This window comes from Herpailurus yagouaroundi, unplaced genomic scaffold (assembly GCF_014898765.1).
Source record: "Herpailurus yagouaroundi ecotype Mexico unplaced genomic scaffold, PumYag 29, whole genome shotgun sequence".
Taxonomy (NCBI): domain Eukaryota; kingdom Metazoa; phylum Chordata; class Mammalia; order Carnivora; family Felidae; genus Herpailurus; species Herpailurus yagouaroundi.
The window spans coordinates 28,081,032-28,100,194 of NW_024412377.1; the positions used below are offsets into that span (position 1 = coordinate 28,081,032).

The following is a 19,163-nucleotide window of genomic DNA, read 5'->3' on the forward strand; positions in this document are numbered from 1 at the left end:
TCAACAGGAAGGCAACAGATTAAATGTTAAACTTGGACTAATAACTAAAGTAGCAATTTACACACACACACACAAATAGTAAAATGCAAACATTTAAGGAATGACTCAAATTTTCATTAATATTTTAATGTCAGATAATTCTCAAGTTGGATACTTCAGGAACTGAGAAAAAAATGCCATGTTCTTTTTGTGAAATGAAGAACTTTGCCTTTTATTTTGTAGAGTGTCTCTGTCTCCATTTACCCAACTCTTGCATGTACACTACACGCTTGTTTTCCTAAGTATCACATTGGCACTTTATGTTGTTTGGATCTGGGTTCCAAAGACAAACACTACAGATCACTCTTTGAAACAAACAACCGAACAGTTCCTACAGACAGGCACAGAGCTATTTTGTTTCGATGTGGGGATAAGCCCTTATCTGTAGGTGGGGTGTGAGCTCAGACATTCTCTTCTGGTGCCGCTACCAGCTTCTACATCTTTCCTCAAAAGCAATTTTACCAGCAATCCAGAAGACATTGGTTTCTAGCCCCCAGGTCCCACAGACTTTTAGAATAACATGATCTTCTGAATTTGGATAACTCTAAGGTGAGACATATCAAATGTATTAGGCCCCAATTCTGTTGGCAATAAATCTCCCTCAGAACTTCCACTGCAGTCATGTCTGCTGTGTTGGGTGTGAGGAAACTCATGGGATGGGAGATTTAAAAGCAAAGTAAAGTGATGGGGCGCCTGGGTGGCTCAGTTGGTTAAGCATCCGACTTTGGCTCAAGTCATGATGTGGCAGTCCGTGAGTTTGAGCCCCGAGTTTGGCTCTGTGCTGACAGCTCAGAGCCTGGATTCTACTTCAGATTCTGTGTCTCCCTCTCTCTCTGCCTCTCCCCCGCTCTCTCTCTCTTTCTCAAAAATAAACAAACATTAAAAATAATTTAAGGGGCGCCTGGGTGGCTTAGTCGGTTAAGCGTCCGACTTCAGCTCAGGTCATGATCTCATGGTCCATGAGTTTGAGCCCCGCATCAGGCTCTGTGCTGGCAGCTCAGGGCCTGGAGCCTGCTTCAGATTCTGTGTCTCCCTCTCTCTCTGACCCTCCCCCATTCATGCTCTGTCTCAAAAATAAACATTAAAAAAAATAAAAAATAATAATTTAAAAGTTAAGTAAAGTGAAATGGTACTAAACTGTTAGCCTATCAGGTCACACAGATCAATTTCAGAGTAATTTTAAGAGATATTTGTTCTAGTAGGATATCACTGTTATTGTGCATACAGTTGAAAAGAATCATAATTTGATGTATCCAGGCCTTTTAGGGGGCAATTCTTTGTGTTTGTGACATACACAAATACATTATTATATATATTATTGTCATACACATGAGATTAAGTATACATAATACAAATGTACATAATTATTTCTATGACTCCATCGAAACTTTTAGAAATCATTGGAGCTCCTGGGTGGCTCAGTGGGTTGAGCAGCCGACTCCTGATACCTGCTCAGGTCATGATCTCATGGTTCCTGAGATTGAGCCCCACCTAGGGCTCTGTGCTGACAGTGCAGAGCCTGCTTGGGATTCTCTCTCTCTCTCCCTCCTCCACTTGCTCTCTCTCACTCTCAAAAATAAATAAATCATTAAAGGAAAATTTTTCTCACCTTTGTTAAAGACAGTAAAAAAGACTTTATTCAAGCAACCATTGCGATCGGGTTTTACAGGCAGGGGAGAGAGTTGGGGCACCACTGTGAACACAACAAGGAAAGGTGGGAATTTACAGCTGAGCAGCAGAGTTAGGGTCTGTAGATGGAAAATTTTTAAAAGGAAACATCAGGGACAGGGGTTTCTGGCTAAACTGACTTGAAGGATTCTTGCAGAAGGCCAGCCAAGGGGTAGGAGATATCAAAGGTGAGGAATCCAGAATTTGATCAGATATAAAGGGTGAGGGATTTTCCTTAAACAGACCCAGCAGGATTCTTGCCAAAACTGGATAAGGGGCTAAGGAAGGAACTCAAGTTCTGTGCCTCTGGGAGAAGAGAATTCAGAGGAACCTGACTCAGGTTTGCTCAAGGGAAGAGTCTTTGCCAAAATACAATTGTAAAATAATTACCTGGAAGGCAAAACTGACCAGAAAACAAGCTCATTAAATATTCACCTCTCAAAACAACATAGAATTACCCTAATTGTTGGTCGGCTAACAACAAAAATTACCTAAGGATTGCTGGGTGTTAGGCCCCTAACAGCTCTGGGACCAAACCATGCATAAGACACATTCTGTTCTTGCCAGCGTAACCACACAATATAGCTAGGCATTAAACCTAGCAATCTGTAAATCAATGAATAAATGGCTGTCATTAGAGCAAGAGCTTCTATAGGTTTTTTTAAAAGACAATTTAGAAGAAAAGTAATTCCCCTTCAGTCAAGACTCTTTCTCTTTCTGCTCGTCCAAGAAGCCCTCGCTCGGCCATGACCTCCTGCGTCGCTCCCTCTGCCCACCCATTCCTCTCCCACCGCTCAGCCCCTCTCCCAGGACCCCCGCCGTCTCTGCCACCGCCACCGCAGAGCCCCCGGCGCCTGCGTGCGTCCCGGCCTTACCCGCCGGCAGGGGGCGGGCCACGGTTTTCCGTCCTGCGCGGCTGGACTCTGGCGCCCCTCTTGCCCCAGCCTTTGCCCAAGCTCCGACCTGGATACGCTTCCTTGGCAACGAGTTGCCCGTGGCAACAAGAGGACGCGGGGCCGGAGCCTGGATTTCCCGCGCGTTCCTACCCTTGCGTGTTGTTAAGAGGCGCAGGCCGAGCCATGTCGGAGATCCTGTGCCAGTGGCTCAACCAAGAGTTGAAGGTGTCCCAGACCGTGAGTGAGTGAACACAGCCCGGGGAGAGCGGGCTAGGGGCCAGCGGGGGGCTAAGGGCCCCGAGCTCGGCGTGCTGATGGAAGGTGGCGGGGAAGGCGCGAGCTGCGGAGTCCAGGCGCCTGCGGGGCCCCCAGCAGCACCCCTGGCGGGTCCGATGGCCCCAGTCCAGCTCACTTGAGCTTCTCCCATTCCCATTCTGCAGCTCCCGAGTTACCCATCGTCATGGTGGGCCCGACCCCACAGTTTGTAACCTACTGTGCCCTTCTAAGCACAGTTTTTGGAGGTCTCCTTTGTTCCTATGAAGAGAAGAATTTGCTGAACTCTACAGTCTGGCCCTGACATTACTCCCTTCGAATCCTTAGACTCATGTGCTGGCAAGCCAATGCAATAAGGAAGCCTTCAGGCCAGCTAGGGCTGTACTAGATGTGTGCCCCTGGACAAGTTCCAAAGCCTTTTCTGAGTGTTTGCTCCAGTGTAAAATCCGACAATACTTTCCGTACCCAACTACCTAGCGGGGGGGGGCTGTGCGAAAAGAGTTAATGCAGACCAGGTAAACATTTACCAGCTGTAGCAGTTTTAGCTCAACAGTTACACACATTAGCTATTTCTGACCACTCTTCACTCTTGACTAAAGCTGACTTTACTCACTAAACTTTTTATCCCAGCCATGAAGTTGCCATCCAGAATTTCTAACTCCCACACCAACAGAGGCACTTGTACATGCAGGCAATTTCTAGGACAGCCGCGGAATTCCGACATAGCGGCTATGCTCCACCTCCGCTTCTTTCTGTTGTTTCTTCAGCACTTCGTTTTCCAGCTGGTATGGTTTTTGCTCAAGGCCAGAGGTTTTCAGCCCAAATCGTTTCCGTCTGTTTTCACAGCGGCGCCCTCGCATAATGCCGCGTTGCTACCAGAAGGGCAATAGTGCCAACCCGACCTTAGGTCAGCCGTGGAATTTGCTAGATCAGGAGTGTTTCTGCCGCAACAAAACATTTATTATCAGCCTTAGGCTCTTTACCATTGGTGCACTTCCGGTTGCATTTCTTAAAGCTTAAACCCTAGACTCTTTCTTTGCTGAACCAAGACCCACATACTCCCTGGGAACTGCTATCAGTTCTTTCCCAGGATTCTATGATCATCCGTCCCATTTTGTCCCTGTTTCGCACCTAAAATGTGCTGCTGATCTCAGGACAATGCTTAGCAGTTTTCTTATTCCTTTCTTACCATAGGAGCCAAATTGCATTATAATTCCCTTCAGTTATACTCTTCCACAGAAAAGCAGCTACAGATTGCTGAATTTAATTTGGTTCATTTACTTGAGTTGTAAAACGCACACCCTTTGCTCAAATCCCCAGGGCTCTTGCATGTTGAAACACTTTTGAGGAAAGTAAGTAAAATTAATAAGAAACATAGTAATAGTAGTATGCCATTATAATTGTAGTAGTTGTAATTGTAATCCGTTTTGGAATTTGGGCGTTGAGAGGGAAAGGAAGAATTACTTCTTTCTGTGAAGGTGAAAAGATGGGAGGGGTTTTAAGGGAGCATGTTAGCAACATAAACTATGAATGGAAAATTCCAGATGTCTGCTTCCCTGAAGTTGTTAGGGAGACAGCTGCAGTATTCCGCATCCCATTCATTAGGAATACATGTTTATTTCTTGATCCTAACCACTAACTGAAGCCTAAAGAGACTGATGTAACCAAATTCCACATTGTAAAAGGCTTTTGAGAGTATAGGAAGCACATTCAAATGTGTTTGGAAGCAAGATAGAATCTGGGCATCTGAGGAAGCACACTGCCAGTTGTCGATTCCAGCCATTAGAGAAGCCCTTTTATGGTGTGTAGTTTAAGGCTTGGCATGGTTTATAGGAACTATCATGGAAATACAGTAAGTGGCTACAACCTCTGGAGAAAGTAATAGAGCAATTTTCTAGATAAGGGTTGTGTTAAGAGCAAGGACTTGGAAGCCAGACTGCCTGGGTCGAAATCACTTAGCCACCACTAGCTGGTGACCTTGGGCAATTTATTTACCTAAATTTCATGATACTCAAAATAGGAGTAATACACTATCTCATCAAGTCGTGTCAAGATTAAATGAGATAATAAATGTAAATGTAGTAATAAATAGTAAATATATTAGAATAATACTTGGGGCGTGATAAATGCTCCATCTCACTCTTCAGAAACTATCATACAAAAGTAAAATCACCAGTATGTCAGGATATTTGAACAAGGATGTTTATTGCTACATGGCTTGTAGGGACAAAATGAAAAAATGGGAAACAATCTGAATATCCTTCAAGAATAGAATACTTGGATAAATGATTTTATATTCATGCTACAGATTGTTATGCAGTTATTAGAAAAAATGAGTTAATGCTATAACTTTTGACCTAAAGGATATTCATGTATTTTTGTCAAGTAAAACATAAAAGTTATAGCTTATGTGAGGAGTATAGCTGCATTTTTGTACCAACTAGGAAATATATATACGCAAACATACTTATGTGTGTGTATATATAGCTGTTTTGAGCATAGAACAATGTGTGGAGAGCCATGTACTAGGCTATTGACATATGCTTGAATCTTCATATTGTTTGTATAAGCAGAGAGAAAAGTGTGGAAGGATGTAAAATAGTGTGTAGATATTGGTTACCCTGGGAAAGGAGAAGATTGCTGGCTTTTCTTTATACATCTGCATTAGTTGGCTTATTGCTTGTATTACCTTCATAATTTGAAAGGAACATGCAACATAACATTACAAATAGAAAATCGAAAAAGAAGATGAAGCTTCACATGAAAAAAAAGGAGAAAACGATGCTTAACATCTTTTAATTGAAATGAGTAAGGATCTATAATAAAGTAGAATGGGGGGGTTACGTATGAATTATTTTCTTAAATGAGTTTTATAAATGAAAGAAGGATAAAAAATAATACATGAAAATATTATTAGACACTTGTACCAGATGCTGTGCTAAGCCCTTTACATAGGGGTTTTGTTTTGTTTTGTTCTTTTAAATTCTAAAAAAAACAAAAAAGAAGAAGGGGCCCTAAGAGACATTGTTACAGCTGTAAACATGAGTAAAAGAAGCTGAGAAGCTTGGTAATTTGTTCAGGGTCACACAGCTAGTGGTCACAAGGCTAGATCCTTGACTTGTTCTCTTAGGCACTATATTGTATATTGCAATTTAGTTAGGGGATATATATTTTTTAAAAAACACAACTCTCCCAAGAGTATTCACTTGAGCTCCTTTTATAAGGATTACTGCTCAGTTTGAAATTATAAGAAGTACCCAAATTCAACCACCCAGGCATGTTGTAACATCACAAGGTATAACCTAATTCCTAGATAGGTAAATGGCAAAGGTGGATTTATCAGTGTTTGTTTAGAAGTGGTTCAGTTTAGGGGCGCCTGAGTGGCTCAGTCGGTTAAATGTTCAACTTCAGCTCAGGTCATGATCTTGCGGTCAGGGAGTTTGAGCCCCGTGTTGGGCTCTGTGCTGACAGCTCAGAGCCTGGAGCCTGCTTTGGATTCTGTGTCTCCCTCTCTCTCTGTTCCTCCCCCACTCTCTCTCTCTCTCAAAAATAAATAAACATTAAAAAATTTTTTCAAAAGAAGTGGTTTAGTTCAGGGGCGCCTCGGTGGCTCATTTGGTTAAGTGGCTGGCTGACTCTTGATTTTGGCTCAGGTAATGATCTCATGGTTTCTGAGATTGAGCCCTCTGTTGGGCTCTGGGCTGGTAGCTCGGAGCCTGCTTGGGATTCTCTGTCTCTGCCTGTCCCCTGCTTGTGAGCTTGTATGCTTGTGCTCTCCTTCTCCCTCGAAATAAATAAACATTAAAAAAAAGAGAGAGAGAAGTGGGACAATCCATACATTGCTTGCTAGGACAAAGAAAACAATGAGAATGCCAAGTGAGTGCATTTGCTGCCTTCATGAGGTTAACTAATGGTTCAGTTGTTGGCAACACAGCCAAAGGCGATTGATTTCCGCATTATTCTGAAAGGTAGAAGTCAATTTGGATAAAGCATACTATATTGAATTTTGTATTGCCAGGACTACCCTGAGAATCAGCAGTCAAGAAAATAAATTCCAATGATCCTCAATCGAGAATAGTCTCCCTCCATTTAATGAGGTTTCTGGGAGTCACCAGAGATTTGATTAGCCTTAATATATGAAGATTCAAAGCTTTGTTGCCAAAGCTAAAGATCTCCAGTGAGTTTAATTTAACAAGACCATTTCTCCCAGAGAATAACACTTAGATGTATATGTTAAAATGCCTTGGAATACAAAAAGTTGCTCGACACAAAATTACATCTGAAATTCAAGCAGTTGTTTTCGTGCAGTTGTTTCTATAATGAAAAATAATGTAATGTTACTAAAAGATTTGCTGTAAAATTCTTTAGGAGTTCTCACTTATTTTCAAGAATAAGCATTGCTTCTGTTTTACAAAACTCTTATGAATTCATCATATGAGGAAACTAGCATTGTAATGTAACATTCTCCATAAATGAGTAGAAGCCTTTGAATTCTGTGTTACAGATCAGATCTTTTGTAAACATGAGTATATACTAGTAGTCTGTATTCTTTTGGTTTCTGGGTGTGGTTATATTGAAAATGTAAATACCTTACTATGCATATTTTAATTGTTTCAATCTTAAAAATTTTTAATGTTTATTTATTTTGAGAGAGAGAGAGAGAGAATGCATGCACATGAGCCAAGGATGGGGGGAGAGAGAGAGAGAGAGAGAGAGAGAGAGAGAGAGATTGAGAGGGAGAGAAAGAAAATCCTATGCAGGCTCCATGCTGCCTGCACAGATCCCCATGCAAGGCTGGATCTCACCAACCATGAGATCACGACCTGAGCCAAAATCAAGAGTCAGACACTTAGCTAACTGAGCCACCCAGGCATTTGTTCAATAATCTTAAACATTGTTATCAGGGGTAGCAGAGGTGCAATAAAGAGAAAATTGCACTTGGGAAAGTTAAGTTTCTCTATCAACTTTGTAGTATCTGAAGCATAAATAATCTCTAGGTCCCTATTTTAAGTTCTGAGAAGTAAGAATAGTAAGTGTGCTAGTTCCAGTGATGGAATGAGTGAGATATGGGGATGAAAGGTGTAGCATAGGCAGTACAGTCAGTGGTATTGAATAGTGTTGTGTGGTGACAGATGGTAGCTACACTTAGGGTGATCACAGCATAAGGTATAGAGTTGTCAAATCACTATGTAACATATGTAACCAAACTTCGACCGAAAGAAATGGTAAAAAAAAAAAAAAACAAACAACTCTATATTTGGAAGGATATGAAATGAGATTGGAAATGGAGAACACCTACCACAGTGCCTAACATCTACACTAGATCTAGATATTCAATAAATATTATTTCAAATGTTTTATGTCCTTTACTTTAGGATAGCACCTATGATAGCACCTGTCACATAATAGGCACCTAGAAACTAATTGTTTATTACATGAGTGTCTATGAGTGAGGCAAAAGTATGTTTTAGGCTGAACTTTATGGATTTGTTCATCTTGAGAACCCTGGGTACTTTAATCCTCATCTTTGTGATTTCAGAGGCTCTGCTTATTTTTATTTACTCATTTATTTAATTTCAAGTTAGTTAACATACCGCATAGTATTTGTTTCAGGAGTAGAACCCAATGATTCATCACTTCCATATAACACCTAGTGCTCATCCCAACAAGTGCCCTTCTTTATTTTTAAAAAAAAATTTTAATGTTTATTTATTTTTGAGAGAGACAGAGACAGAATGTGAGCCAAGGAGGGTCAGAGAGAGGAAGACACAGAATCTGAAGCAGGCTCCAGGCTCTGAGCTGTGAACACAGCTGTGAGATCATGACCTGAGCTGAAGTTGGACACCCAACCGACTGAGCTGCCCAGGCACCCCTAACAAGTGCCCTTCTTAATGTCCATCCCCCATTTAGCCCATCCCCCCTCCTCCAGCAACCCTCAGTTTGTTCTCTATATTTAAAAGTCTCTTATGGTTTGCCTCCCTCTCTGTTTCTATCTTATTTTTCCTTCCCTTCGCCCATGTTCATCTGTTATGTTTCTTAAATTCCACATATGAGTGAAATCATGTGGTATTTGCCTTTCTCTGACTGACTTACTTCGCTTAGCATAATACACTCTAGTTCCATCCACTTTGTTGCAAATGCAAGATTTCATTCTTTTTGATCTCTGATTAATATTCCATTGTGTATATGTATATGTATACGTATATATACATATATATACATACATATATACACACACATGTATAATTGGATCCTGATATATACACACACACACACACACCACAGATGAGATATATATATATACACATATATGTGTATATATGTGTATATATATGTGTATGTACATATATATATATACATGTATATATATATATATATATATATATATATACCACAGCTTCTTTATCTATTCATTAGTTGATGGAAATTGGTCTCTTTCCATAATTTCGCTACCATTGATTATTTTCAGCAGTTTCATTCCACTTTTAACCTGGTGTCATTAAACCACACATTTTTTCATACTTCATTCCTTAGGGTACTTGGGAAATATACTGTATCTCTTGTAATATGACAGATTTTGATATTTCCTGGCCAGCTCAGCAGCATTTTCCTTGGTTAAAATTTGGCTTCCATTGGCTGGAAATTGAAACACCAAGTCTGATAGCTGAAGGCTGTCGTATAAAACAATGTCAAAATTTTCAAGATATAAAGTTCCAAGAAAAGAATGCCACCTAATATTTAAACCATCAAAGAAGATTAGAATGATATAGAGAATTTGTTTCAGATAGAAAATCTTGAGAATTATGATAAAGTCTTCAAAGGAAAGGCTTGATCATCTTCTTGTTATACTGGAAGAAAATAAGCTGTCAATATCTGCCAGTCAAAGACCACAGGATACATACCTATAGTTGAACAAAGTTTGGTTTATTGACTTGTAGCCAACAAGAGAAAACACATACCATGGGGAACTGTGGGTCATTCAGTAAGAAGGTGTTAGAAAGGACTTAAAGCTTCTGGGTTTCTGTTAGGTATTTATTGAGAAGAGTTCAAGGAAGCAGTGCTTTGCTCTGAATTAGATCCTGTCAAGAAGCATAGGCAACTCTATGACTGGATATCTTAATAAATCTTATCTAGGAACTGGAGAGGATAAACCAAGACAAAGATTTTATTGGTAAAAAAGCAGAAAACATATTGGCCAGAATAGGGAGATTTGGGGTCATTTTTTGTGTTTTGGACAATATTGTTTTGGTCTGAATACACAGAAGATTACAAAGGAATTTTGTTTTTGTCTTGATCTATCAGGGTCACAGAGTGGCCTTGTCTGGTGTTGGTGTGCTGTGAAATTGATTGTTTGGCAGGAGAATGCCAAGGACTAGCTGTGAGTGCTAGGCCAACTCCTAGGAACACCAAGGCCTGATGGTCAATTCCAAGTCATCAGCAGCTGCTTTTCTCTCTCTTAAATGAAAGTAAATTTGCTTGGCTTTTAAAATGTGGCTGATAGGCAGACTAGGTCTTTGCTCTTCTAGTAAAGGTAGAGTGAAGACCACTGAGCATAGAATGTATAGGTCTACAGACCCTTTTTCACGATTCTAAAATTCAAGTATCTCTTTATCCATTGGGTGGCAAAACTTGACCAGAAATGTTGCAATGCCATGTTTAATTTTTAATTCTCCCATGGAAGTGTTTTACTGTAGGGATCAACTGTGTTTGACTACACGTGCTTCTGGTGGGACAATGTCAAGTATTTTCTCTCTGAATATTGAATTACTTTTTAAATAAGGATGTTTGTACTGTAGTCATTGAACTCCTGAATTATATGACCTGTAATTAATATGACCTGTTATCTTAAATTAGGAAGCAGTGATAATAATAATAAAAAATGTCGCTGAACACTTATTATATGCTAGGAATTATGCAAAGCATTTACATGCAATATCTCATTTAATTCTCAAACTAACTCTTATGGCGTAGAAGCCATCACTCTTCCTCTTTTAAAGACAAGAAACTGAGACATTTATAATTGCCCAAAGTCTGGTGGCTTATAAATGAGCAAGGAGTCAAACCAGGAGAATGTTTCCCCAGAGACTATGCTCTCCTCTTAACCATTTTGGAATATAGAAGGCTTATCTCCTTTATGTGCTTTCTCCAGCTGGCTCAGAGCCATTTTGGTGGGAAGCACGTGGGTCATTTCATCTGCTGAATCCTGCCTCATCTAGACCTTCCACAAAGGCCCACATCAAAGACTGCAGCAAAAGAAAAGTGTGGTGATAGGGATCAGGCGTGTAGTTTGGAAGTTTGGAGGCCAGGTTGAGTTATTGCAGAATGACCTTCAACCCAGATGTAACTTACGTCATTTGTTGCTGAATGACCTGATCCCAGATGTAAATTATGTCAGAACTCAGGATGAAGAATATCACTGGGCTCCACAGTTTGTTTATTTCTCATATTATTCATTGTTCTTGTCCTGGAGCCAACCTGTCTCTTCTTTCCCATAGTAAATTCCAATTTTTATTGCAAATTAACTTATAGAGGTGGCCGTCATGAAATTCATCATGGGATTCAGCAACATTTGGTGGGAAGAAAAATATAATGAAGTAAAGGGAAAAAAATAAGCTTTCCTTTGCTTTTTTCTTTTTATCCTTCTTGTTTCTTTCCCCACAGTCTTCTCCCTTTCTCTCTCTCTCTGGCCTCTTACCTGTCTTCTCATACTTTTTAATCTATGTATTCCTAGCTTGTATACTTTTCTTCATTATCTTCTTTCCTGTCTAATTTCTTGCATGTATTCATCTTTTTTTCTTCTTTTATTTTTTCTACATGTTTTTCCACTTGCTATCGTTCTTCACTCACTGTTCGCTTTTCTGCTTATTTAGCACACAGTAAAGCTGAAGTGTCCTATGCATACAAAGCTGCAGACATGTTTCTGTATGTGTTTACTTGTAGTGAACTATTTGACAATGAAATAATAAGTGTTTACTGTTCTTTGCCCTTTATATCCATAAATGCCTCTATTTTACTCCTATCAATTGCCTTCTTAATATGTCATGCATTTTAAAGGAAGTGGACTATGACTTTATTTTTCTGTGACCCTTTTGTAGCAAACAGTTTACTAAAGGCCATTCGTCACTGAGGGTGACACTGTAGGATACAGATGTTCCCTAGAACAGGATACAGATGTCGCCCCCCTCCCCCTTATTTCCTGGGCTGCACTTCAGGTATTCAATCAAACAAACAACAGACATAGTGCAAATTCCAGGGGAAGGGAGAGGGGACTGGAACTACCTGATGGTGACATAACAACAGCTTCAGAATGCAAACCAATAAACAGTCTTTAGATTATTAGTAGAAATCCATTGTCTGACAACAGCTGTATGTCAGATGACCCCTCAGAAAAGAGGAGAATAAGGATGGGCCAGGGAAGAGAGAAGGGCAAAACCACACCAAAACAAACCAGGAAGAAGAAAGCAACAGACAGAGAGGTGCAAGGCACAGCCAGAGCAGCCCAGATGGCACAGTGAGGATGATGATGGCAGCCAAGACCAGGTGACAGCATTGGTGGCCAACAGTGTCAGGTCTTTGAGGGAAGGAGAAAGCAGCCGTGACTCAGGAGGAGGAGATAGCACATCTCCTCCCTTTGGAGGTGGAAAGCCATTTGGATTTCAGTTGCTTCAAATACTACTTCTGTATGATGCCAAGAGACACGGTCGATAGATTCTGATGCTAGATGGTTCTGGAGTTGGCCCTAAGTAAACAGAATCAATGGGCATAATTGATACCATTTTAAACTACTTTATTATATATTGATTCAACCTAAGGATTGGGGTATTGTTAAGAATATAAAATATTTTGGGGCACCTTGGTGACTCAGTTAAATGTCTGACTTCGGCTCAGGTCATGACCTCATGGTTTGTGAGTTTGAGCTCCACGTCGGGCTCTGTGCTGACAGCTCAGAGCCTGGAGCCTGCTTTGGATTCTGTGTCTCCCTCTCTCTTTGCCCCTCCCCTACTCTCTCTCTGTCTCAAAATAAATAAGTAACCATTTTGGGGGCACCTGGGTGGCTTAATTGGTTAAGCTTCCCACTTCTGCTCAGGTCATGATCTCAGGGTTTGTGAGTTCAAGCCCCCCACCATGCTCTCTGCTGACAGCTCAGAGCCTGGAGCCTGATTCAGATTCTGTGTCTCCCTCTCTCTCTGCCCCTCTCCCTCTAGTGCTCTCTCTCTCTCTCTTTTAAAAATAAATGAACATTAAAGAAAAAAGAATATAAAATAAGCTTTGGGTGAAATTGTGGGCTGGTGTCAGATATGCTAGTTTTATCCTTATGATAATGTGTAGTATGCTGAGTAAGGTCTCTGTGACTCACCTCACTCGACCGCAACCACACATCAACTATCATTTCTACAGATCGGGAAGAAATGCTATTTCTTCAAAATCAATTAACCACCTCGTTACTAGTCAGATAGATAAAAGAGGACAATCTGGTACGGAGGAGCTTGTGGTAGTGCAGTGATATACAGTGTTTGACTGCTGTTGCCTGAAGGACCCTGAGAGAAGCACATTGAGGGTTTGGGAGGATTTTGAAATCATTTAAGAGATGATAGCTTCGTCCTATGATAACATAATTTATTTTGTGTATCAGTTCTGCATTGTAACCCAATGTCCTTCACTTCATAAGAAAAATACAAGTGACCCCAAACTAAGGACATTTTTAAAAAACAAATTTTATTAACACTTAAAATTTTTTCCTGAACATTATGTGCTTACTATGGGGCAGGCAGAGAGCCAAGCAGTCCTCAGACATTACCTCTAATCTTTAAAACGGCTCTCAAAAAATAATAAAATAATAAAATAGTTCTTCAAGAGAGATGTAGATACGGTTATCTCTGTTCTAGAGATGAGGATACTGGAGCTCAGGGAGGTTAAGCAGCTTGCCAGAGGTTGCACAGCTAGTCAGGGGCAGAGTCAAGATGCCAGCATAGATGTCTCTGGCTCCAAAGTCTGTTTTCCTCTGGGCTATCTGTGTCATTGCAGAGGATAACAACTGGACCAGAGTAACCTCTGGAACCACCAAGGGAAAGCCTGATTGTATTTGGTAGGCTTTATTTGAGAAGGTGCAGATAGATGATTTTTTAAAAATTTCTATTGTAAAAAGGTTGAAATTAAGTCTTAAGGTTTACTAAGGTTAGATTGCAGCTCACTTGGCCAGAATATGATGTCATCGTCCATAACCTGAATTGATAACAAGGGTATTGGAATGTAATTTTGTAAAATAAATTGAAGTTGTTTTTATTTTTTAAATGTTTATTTATTGAGAGAGAGAGAGAGAGAGAGAGACAGGGAGAGAGAATCCCAAGCAGGCTCCATGCTCACAGGGCAGAGCCCAACGGGGGGCTCGATCGCATGGAACTGTGAGATCATGACCTGAGCCAAAATTAAGAGTCAGACGCTTAACCAACTGAGCCACCCAGATGGTCCTGAAGGTTTGCTTTTAGATCTAAGTTTGTCTCGATAAATTTTATTGGTTATATTTTGTTTAATTAGATCAAAAGTTGTGTTTTCTTTCAGAATTTCGTATGTCATCAAGTATCGATTTATATTTATTCAGGGATATTTATAAGGCATCTACTGTTAAACTTCAGTCTTTTTATTTGATTATTAAAAGATATTTCTAGAAGTACTTTCACAGCATTTTGAATTTAAGTTATGGAATTTTACTCTATGTATACATAATGAATATAATGATGCTCTATATGCAACATTATCTTTACATTTCTGTCTCTATGTTTTAAAATTCAGGTCCCAAGTCATTTGCAAAGGCATTTTCCAGTGGCTATCTAATTGGAGAAATTCTGCACAAGTTCGAACTTCAGGGTGATTTTTCAGAATTTTCAGAAAGCAGGTTAGTGAGATTGAGTCTTTCTAAAAAGGGTCATTTCCTTTGGCATTTGGATGGCTTTAGCTCCCAGAGTTAACTTTAAAAGGATCATGAGCCACAAGATCCCTTCCAAGCCTGAACCAGCCAAACACACCATTGATATGAAAATTGTTGGCTCCTGGAATATGCATGCTTCATTGTCCCAGGAACACAGAGGAGTGAAAGTTATAGGGTTGCAGCAAAACCCCCTCTCTAGATGGGACCTATTTTAGGATCTCCTATATTTCTGAAATTTGAGGCCATACTACTTCTTATTTTGTTCATTGCTTCTCTCTTTTAAGAGAAGTAAAGCAACATACAGATTCCTGGCAAAAAAACACCCGTAATATTTTTTTTTGTTTTTAGCAGCTATATTGAGATATAATCCACAGACTGTAATTCACCAGTTTAAAGCATACAATTCAGTGGTTTTAAGCATATTTACGTGTTTAGTACATTCACAACCATAGCTACTAATCACCTGGCCCCTGGTACCCACAAATCTATTTTCTGTCTCTATAGATATCCCTATTTCACACATTTATGTATCAGTGGGATCAAACAATATGTATATTTTGTGACTGATCATGTTTTCAAGGTTTATCCATATTGTAGCATGTATCAGTACTTCTTACTTACTGTTTATTTGCTGAATAATTTCAATTGGATATACCACATTTTGTTTATCAATTCATTAATTGGTGGATATGAGTTATTGGTTACTATGAACAGTGTTGCTGTGAACACTGTGTTTTTACATGGAAATGTTTTCATTCCTCTTGGGTATATGCCTAGGGGTGAAATTGTTGGGTTACAATTGTGTTTACAATTTTGAGGAACACCCATATGGCTTTTCAAAGTGCTGGTATCATTTACATTCACACTTGTAATGGATGAAGGTTTCAGTTTTTCCACAACCTCATCAATATTTGTTACTGTCTTTTTTATTATAGTTACCTAGTCACTGTGAAGTAGTATCTCGTGTGATTTTGATTTGCATTTCCCTAATGACTAATGATGTTGAGCATCTTTTCATGTACTTGCTTATTCGTCATTTGTATAGCTTCACTGGTGAAATGTTATTCAATCTCTGCCTATTTTCTTTTACATTTTATGTTTTAAAGCAGTTTCAGATTTACAGTAAAATTGAGAAGAAAGCACAGAGATTTTTCATTTAGCCCCTGCCCTGACACATTCATCACCTCTTCTATTATCCACTCCCCTTACCAGAGTGGTGCATTTGTTGCAGCTGATAAACCTGTGTGATTCATGTTCACTCGAAGTGAGTAGTTTATATTAGGATTCATTCCTGGTGTTTTTCCTTCTATGGGTTTGGATAAATGTGGAATGACTTATAGCTACCATTACAGTATCATAGGTAGTATTTTCACTGCCCTAAATCCTCTGTGCCCCACCTACTCCTCTGTCCCTTACCTCAGCCATGGCAACCACTGATTTTTTTTTTTTTTTTTTACTATCTTCATAGCGTTGCCTTTTCTAGAATGTCATATAGTCGGAATGATACAATAGTAGACTTTCGGCTTCATTCACTTGGAAATATGCATTTAAATTTCCTCCATGTCTTCTCATGGCTTGGTAGCTCATTTCTTTTTGCACTGGATAATATTTCATTGTCTGGATATACCGGTTTATTTATCCATTTATCTACTGAAGGACATCTTGGTTGCTTCCAAGTTTTAGCAATCATAAGTAAAGCTGCTATAAATATCCACATGTAGGTTTTGTGTGGACATAACACTTCGACTCCTTTGGGTGGGTAACAAGGAGCACAGTTGTTAACCTCATGTGATAGCAGTACGTTTCGTTATAGGAATGAACTGGCTTCCTGAGTGGTTGTACCATTTGCATTCTTCCTAGCAGTGAGTGAGAGTCCTTGCTGCTTCACATCCTTGCCAACATTTAGTGCTGTCAGTGTTTTGAATTTAGGCCATTCTTGTAGGAGTATTGTGGTATCTCCTTGTTATTTTAAATTCCAGTTCTGAAAGTTGCACAGTATGTATGATTATTCTTTGTGCTCCAAGCATTGTCCCTGGCCCATAGCTGACACACAATCATATTTTTCTATTGAATAAATGCATGATGTCAGAAAGTATGCCTGTTTAGCCATAGACGACTTAAAGCACCATACCAGCCAGATGATGTATGTAGTATTTCAGGTATACTAAATTAGCTTTTGTCAGCAGGGCCATAGAGGCTCTTTGTGTGAAATGGAAAAAGGAACCTCATCTGGATGGACACAGTTGTAAAGACACAGGTCTTAGTGAACAGAGAGGCCTTTGTGCAAAGGAGAGGAACCCCTTTTTGGCTGAAACAGCCTTGCATCAGGGACAGGGATTGGCAAGCTGAGCACAGGACAGTGTCATACTCTTGCCCCACCCTTGGACAGGGGTGCCCCTGAGTAATATCATACGTAACAGCCTCTTTTTCACCCGCTGCAAACAACTAACTAACTTTCTATCCCACTGAGAATCATTTCCTTAATGTGAGAAGAGGGACCCACTTGTTCAGACAACCAAATTCTATTCATCTTGAATTCTTGGAACAACACACTTTTTTCCCCCAGGGGCACATGGTCTTTGAAAGAAGGCAAGGATCAGTAAATCCATGGATGTGACCTTTGTAGTAGTGTATTTAATGGGGAAAAGCATCCTTCTTTGTCAAAGCCTGCTTTTTAAGCAGATGTCTAATGCTAGGGCTCATGATTTGGAGTTTTTGTTTCATATTTTTAGTGTCTTTAGTCTAAAATATAAATGTTGCCTATAACTGAAGTTATTTGCCCTAGAACTTCTTAATTCTGAGAACTCATCTAACTCTGAAAGACTTCTCTGTTCCAGGATATGTTTAGTTCACCTCACAGGGTGAAAAATGAGCAGATCAGTTAAAAGGATAAAATGTAAAGGAGCTTGGATATCCCTGGGGGGACAGCTTCTACTTACCTTGTAAGTAAGATGTGTTCCCTCACCAGGTGACAAGGAGGAGACAAGCTAGATAATCTCTTGGCAAATAAGAACTGCAAGTATCAGATACCTAAAATAATTTAAATAATCCTAAGAATGTCTTATGTCTTAGAAAAATCACAAGAAAATTTGCTTTTCCCTCTAAGTTCTAGAATAGGAATAAACACAAAATAAACACTAATCAGCTAAGCTAAGAATTGTGGCGACCAAAGTATGAGACACAAAAGTTTTATCTCCTAAACCAATGAATGTAATGCTAAAATGATCATAAACAAACATGTCACATGAGTTGCCATGAACTTATTACTTTCTTTTTTATGTTACATCCTACAGATGGCATTGCTTGCTCATGAAAAAAATAATACTATGGAGCGGATTTGTCTCAAATGAGGTTTTTGTTCTTGATTAACTTCCTTCCACTTTGTATGAAAGGGAAAACGCTCAAATTACCAGTAGCGTGTTTTTGTCCAGTCAACAAAGAAAAGCAAGGAAAGACAAACTTCTTCCTCTCCCCTTGCCCATTCACTACCCTCTATGCAACATATATACAACATCTGGGGATTTGCTGTAAGAAAACTGAGACATCAAGTATTAAAAACAAACAAACACTACACATAGAGGAGAAGACTTTTCCCAGAATACATTCCTTATTCCCTCAGAGGTTATCATTTGCATCATATACTCTGTCTCCAGAGCAAAGATGTCCTTACAGTTTGCCTGTATACAAAAACATGTTGATTTTCATGCAAATCGATTGAGCATATGCTATGCCAAGAGTGGACTTCCACCAGTTTACACACTAGTTATGCTCTTAAAATGTTGTTTTTATGTATTAAAAACTTCCAGAGAGAAGCACTGTTATACCTGGCTCTTCAGCCAGTTCATAATAGCCATTTTAAAGCCTAATGTGTGGCCGATGTTTAATACTAATAGGCTTACACTGCATTCCTGGGGCCATGTAAAACAAGTCAGAGGAGAGGAAGTGCTCTCCACTTTTACTGGGTGCAGGGCTAAGTTTTGATAAAATTTGCAAATGGATAGTGTTTGCTTTGGGATTTTCCCTCCTGAATTTTGATGCCCCTAATCTCTGTAGCCCAAGGTTATGATCCAGGCCAAAGCTCCGACAAGTGGCTCTCTGGTGGTCTTTCCAAATATGTGTAGTAGGCAAGACATATGGGGCTTTTAGGATAGGAAGGGCATTAAAGAATAACTGTGCGGGGAGAACAAGAAGGGGTGTCACGTGCCTGTCCAGGGAAGGTAGGCACAATCGTTGACCTAAGTGTCCTTTGCGACTATACCCTGCAAAACGTGGTCTGCTTTACTCATTTTAGGCAGATGGTTGTCATATCAAACTGTAAGGTCATTTGTGGGGAAGCAAACTGCAAACCTGGACATAAGAAG

General features: G+C 39.8%; 1 protein-coding gene across 1 annotated transcript in view; it reads left to right on the forward strand.

Annotated features, from left to right (window-relative positions):
- The first annotated feature begins 2,711 nt into the window (after nucleotides 1-2,711).
- Nucleotides 2,712-19,163, forward strand: part of SPEF2 (sperm flagellar 2) — a 185,313-nt gene continuing 168,861 nt past the window's right edge. The window contains exons 1-2 of the mRNA XM_040495242.1: nucleotides 2,712-2,844; nucleotides 14,667-14,769. Of these exons, the coding sequence (XP_040351176.1) occupies nucleotides 2,787-2,844; nucleotides 14,667-14,769 (161 nt within the window). The 5' untranslated portion in view covers nucleotides 2,712-2,786. The remainder of the gene's footprint in view (nucleotides 2,845-14,666; nucleotides 14,770-19,163) is intronic.